This window comes from Pundamilia nyererei, unplaced genomic scaffold (genome assembly GCF_000239375.1).
Source record: "Pundamilia nyererei isolate P.nyererei 1_Seehausen unplaced genomic scaffold, PunNye1.0 scaffold00037, whole genome shotgun sequence".
Lineage (NCBI taxonomy): Eukaryota > Metazoa > Chordata > Actinopteri > Cichliformes > Cichlidae > Pundamilia > Pundamilia nyererei.
This window is the reverse complement of record NW_005187438.1, coordinates 3,323,587-3,328,372: the sequence shown is the minus strand read 5'-3', so window position 1 is coordinate 3,328,372 and position 4,786 is coordinate 3,323,587. Positions and strand designations below refer to the sequence as shown.

The window sequence follows — 4,786 nt, the reverse complement described above, 5'->3', positions numbered from 1 at the left end:
CTCTATGTGGTTGAAATTTTCATTACACTTGAGAGATTATTAGGCTCTTTGGCCTAGATTGAGTGGAGCGAATCCGCCACTCCTCCACATTAGAAAGAAGTCAGCTCAGGGGGATATTGAGAAGTTCAATATGTAGCCCACTAAATTCTGTTAAATAAATAAATAAACCTCAATCATACACTATGAAAAATTGCTGAACCCTTTTGTGGTGATCTTCATGATGGTGTAATTTACAGCCCACAGCACATTTAAACAGACAAACATTTTTACATTCCAGATCTAAAAAACAACAACAACACAGTTTCAAAATAAATGAAAGCTGAAAAGTGTGTTATGTCGTGTTAGCTAATTATTGTGGAAAGTAAAATCACAGTGATTTAGTGATCGACAACATGGGTTCAGTATTTTCAAACTGATTCATCCCGTAAATCACAAGACACTGTGCTCGCCTGCATAAGCTCCCTTTGTAGGATAAAATTATTGGTAGTAGATGTCAGCCATTTAAGCCAAAACCAATTACCAATAAGAATAATTATCATAAGAATATGCTTTAAAACATGTCAGCTAGTGCAGCTGTTTACATCATGAGAGTTTTCAATAATAGGTGTAGATTGTACCACCTGTTAGCTAGCTGTGTACACAAAGGTTTTATAATCTAGGGTCAATAGTTTTGGTCAAATGTTCACATATATCTCTTCGTCTGTTGCTTTATATCTTATAAACCTGGGGCCCGGCTGTTTGCAGTGTTATTCAATCAGTACTCTTGTGAACATACAGTGCTGTGAAAAAAGTATCTGGCCCCTTCCTGATTTCTTAACTTTGCACATTTGTCACACTTAAATGTTTCACAGCAAGTAAAGTTTATTATTAACTAAAGATAACTTGATTAAATACAAAATGCATTATCCAGACATGATTACTGTCAGAGCAGTTGAATCAAGAAATTACTTGAATAGAATCAGTTAAAAGATCTCGAAAAGCAACACGTCATGGCTCGATCTAGAGCAACTCAACGGAAGATGAGAAACAAAGTCATTGACATGCCATCATCAGTCTGCAAAGGGTTACAAAGCCACATTGAGACCATTATCCACAAATGAGGAAAACCTGGAACACTGGTGAATCTTCCCAGGTTAAATTAGTCCAAGATCACTGACTCACCCAGGAGCTCACAAAAGAACCCAGGACAACATCTAAAGAACTCCAGGCCTCACTTGCCTCAGATAAGGTCAATGTTGCTGATACAGTTACAAAAAAAAAGTCTGGACAAAAATAGCATCCATGAGAGACTTCCAAGGCAAAAATTACTGCTGAACAAAAAAGAACACATTTACCCCCCAAAAAACCCATCATGATTCCCAAAACTTTTAGGAAAATATTCTGTCCACTGACAAGACAAAAAATGAACTTTTTGGAAGTCTTGTGCCTTTTTATGTCAGATCTAAAACTAACAAAGCTTTTTATAAAAAGAAGATCATACTAACATTCTAACCCAATTCTGCTCTCTAGCAGAAAATCCCGAAGGATAATGTCTGACCATCAGTTTGTGCCCTGATGCTCAAAAGCACTTGGGTTATACTTAAGACAATGATCTGAAACAAACCAGCAAGTCCACCTCTGAATGGCTCAAAAATATAAAGAAATAAATAAATGAAGGTTTTGGAATGGGCTACTTAAAATCTGACTGAGATGCTTTGGCATGACCCTAAACAGGGCTGTTTGCGCTCAAAACTCTCCAGTGTGGCTGAATATAAAAAATTCTGCAAAGAAGAGTGGGCCAAAATCCTTCCAAAGTGTATGAGAGACTCATTGCCAGTTATCACAAACACTTGATATGCAGTTCTTGCTGCCAAGGGTGACACAATCCGTTCTTAGGTTAGTGTTAGAGAGTTATCTCTGGGATGCTGGTGTGATAACTCCCTCAGGACAAGGACTCCGATCAGAGAGTGGGGCCCAGAGAGTGCTTTCCAGATATACTTTAATGAACATTAACTGATTCAACAGCAGGCCAGTAGTACAGCAATTGGCATACTCAGTGAGAGTATGTGAGTAGTTCTAAATAACAAGAAAACAGGGAGAGAATTACTTTTTAACATAGAGCCAGATAGATCTGAACATTTTTTTTCCCTTAATAAATTAATTTACCATTTAAAAATGGATTTCAGTATTTCCTGCAAATACTGCACTGTACAGCCTGCTGTATTAAACTGCCAGTGGACAAAATGGATGAGCTGTAGGTGCAACTCTTGTGTAACATACCTTATCATATCCTAAAGGAACCATGTCTGCTGTCTACCTTCTCCTCCTGCTGGTCCCCACAATCTCAGCTCAGACTTTTCGCTTTGGTGCCTGCCCTACTCCGAAGGTGCAGTCTAACTTCAGCCTTCAGCTGGTGAGCACAAACAGTATTCTGTATACATACATACAAAGTAAGCAAAGAGCTGAACAGAAATGATTGTTCATCTTTATTTACAGTACCTGGATAAGTGGTATGAGATTGAGAAGCTGCCTGCTTCTTTTGCCAGAGGACAGTGCATTGAAGCGAATTATTCCGTAAGGAAAGATGGGACCATCCGAGTGTTGAACTCTCAGGTTGTGTAAGTAGTAAGCAACTTGTGGTTTACTAAAGGAAAACACCACTTTAATTGTAACAGGTGATAACATGGCAATTGATTTTCATTATGTTTTTGCACGGACGACCAGTCCAGCCACTACACTTCTCCAGCCCGAACGACATTCCGATGTCATTGCTGTATATCCTGGTGGTGTGGATCAGTGAATCGATGTTTTATTATTGCACCTGTGTATTTGCTGTATCAATATGTACATCACTGAAAAAACAAACAAAGACAAAAAAACCTTTCACCAAACAAACCTCAATATTGGCAACAATGACGGGTATTTTTTTTTCCCCTGCAAGGTGCAGTTCAGGGTGTGGATTTAACGTGTACACTAGGCACCTTTCTTCTTATGTATCGTACGAGGAGAATGAAAACAAACCTGAGTGACATGATTAACATCTTGACCCTGAACTGTTGACTGAAGGCTCGGTGGCGGCACACCTCATGTGGCGTTTGCTGTAATGACACAGGGTGCTTGCTCGTGCCGAATGTTGTTGACAGAAGTTTGCACAAAGGAAAGAGATTTTGTCTAATTTGCTGTAATTGATTGTGGTAACAAGTAATTTGCTTGATAAACTCATACAGTATCTGTGTGTCTCAGGGGTGGTAAAAGGGAGTTTTTAGAAGGGACAGCTGTGGTTCCAGACCGACAAGAACCAGCTAAGCTTGGAGTTTCCTTCTCATATTGTAAGTATTTTGTTATCATCCCATTTAAATCATAAAGTGCTCTTTCATCATTAAAGGGCAAAAAAAGTACATAACTGATGGCATTTTTATTGGACCGCATTAAAAATGACCATAAAATCATTCTCTGTAGCGTTGGTAGAGATAGATTGTGGTTCTTTAGTGTAGTAGCTTAAATATTCACCTTGCAAGCAAAAGATTTGTGGTTTAATTCTAGGAGGGTTTGGGGGTGTGTCAGGATGAACAACTGGTGTAAAAACCTGCCAAATGAGACATGTGGAACCAGCTGCTGTGGGAGCCCTTTGTGAATAAGGGAACAGCTGGAAGTAGTTTCAGTGCCAGTGACCTCTCAGAAACAATTTGGTGCCCCTTATTTAGGGCTTTGAGAATGCCAGCAACCAAGAGATGGCAATGTCACGCAGTTGACCAAAAACTGAATATTAAAGATGGAAGGAGTAATCAAATGTAGTGGTATACCATTTCACAACTTCAAGTTTAGCTGGGAAATTCATGTTTAAAAAAACAACAACAAAAAACTAACAAACTCATTCACCTTTTGGATCGGATGATAGCGCAGATCTGCAATTTGCAGCCAAGGTGCTAAGTGTCATCCATAACACTTCACACTAGGACACACACCACTTTAGTGCAAGCTGGAGATCATTAGTCAACAAGTCAGCAGGATAACAAATTCAAATCGGAGACATGATCCTGAGATGACCAAAGGTGTCACTGTATGCTCTGTTTGACATCTAAATGCAGCAAAGGGGCAATGTGGACCAAGATCTTACTGCAGCTGTATGGATCATTAGACCTCATATATAGTGGCTTTGTCATTTTACTCTTTAAGGCTTTGTATTTGGAGTAATGTATATCATGTTGCATCAATTCTGCTTTACAAATCTAAATCATTTGCAAACTCACCCATATAAAAGTTTGCTATTGTCTGTATTTTATCTTTCTGTGGCTGTGCTTTCTGTTACCAGTTACACCCTATAGCCCATACTGGGTGCTGGAGACAAACTACACCAACTACACCATTGTGTACTCCTGCACAGACATTCTGCGCATATTCCACGTTTACTACGCCTGGATTCTCGCACGGTCACCCTCCCTGCCTTCAGAGACGGTGCATTACGCCAAGCAGTTGCTGACTGATAAAGGAATCGATATTTCCAAGATGACTCCCACATATCAGAGCTGTGGAAATATTTAGGAACTGACAGAGAGGTTCATTCATTAAAGGGTTTTTCTGTTTGTAGAACTAATTATTTATCCTACCAGCCATGAAATCATAGTACATCTGTTACATTGTTGTTTCTTTTTATTTCATCATTGTTTTCATCATTTTAATTTTGTCATTTGATTACAAAGTGAATGGATTAAAGTAATATTTTGAGATAAAATTCATTTGATAATTAAAACATTTATATAGTACATATTCTTGCAAAGAATTAAATACTAAATCTGTAAAAAAGTGA

At 38.6% G+C, this 4,786-nt stretch overlaps 1 protein-coding gene across 1 annotated transcript; it reads left to right on the top strand.

Annotated features, from left to right (window-relative positions):
* Positions 1–2,281: 2,281 nt before the first annotated feature.
* On the top strand, positions 2,282–4,521 carry LOC102198418 (apolipoprotein D-like). The gene is made up of 4 exons (XM_005730512.1): positions 2,282–2,392; positions 2,476–2,597; positions 3,223–3,308; positions 4,292–4,521. Exons 1-4 carry the CDS (start codon positions 2,282–2,284, stop codon positions 4,519–4,521), a joined length of 549 nt encoding a protein of 182 aa, XP_005730569.1.
* Positions 4,522–4,786: the final 265 nt, after the last annotated feature.

Excerpts from the sequence above, each read along its gene's own strand:
- LOC102198418 (XM_005730512.1), top strand. The coding sequence starts at position 2,282 with ATGTCTGCTGTCTACCTTCTCCTCCTGCTGGTCCCCACAATCTCAGCT. Across the intron at positions 2,393-2,475 it reads CTAACTTCAGCCTTCAGCTG|TACCTGGATAAGTGGTATGA; the intron begins GTGAGCACAAAC and ends CTTTATTTACAG. Across the intron at positions 3,309-4,291 it reads TGGAGTTTCCTTCTCATATT|TTACACCCTATAGCCCATAC; the intron begins GTAAGTATTTTG and ends TTCTGTTACCAG.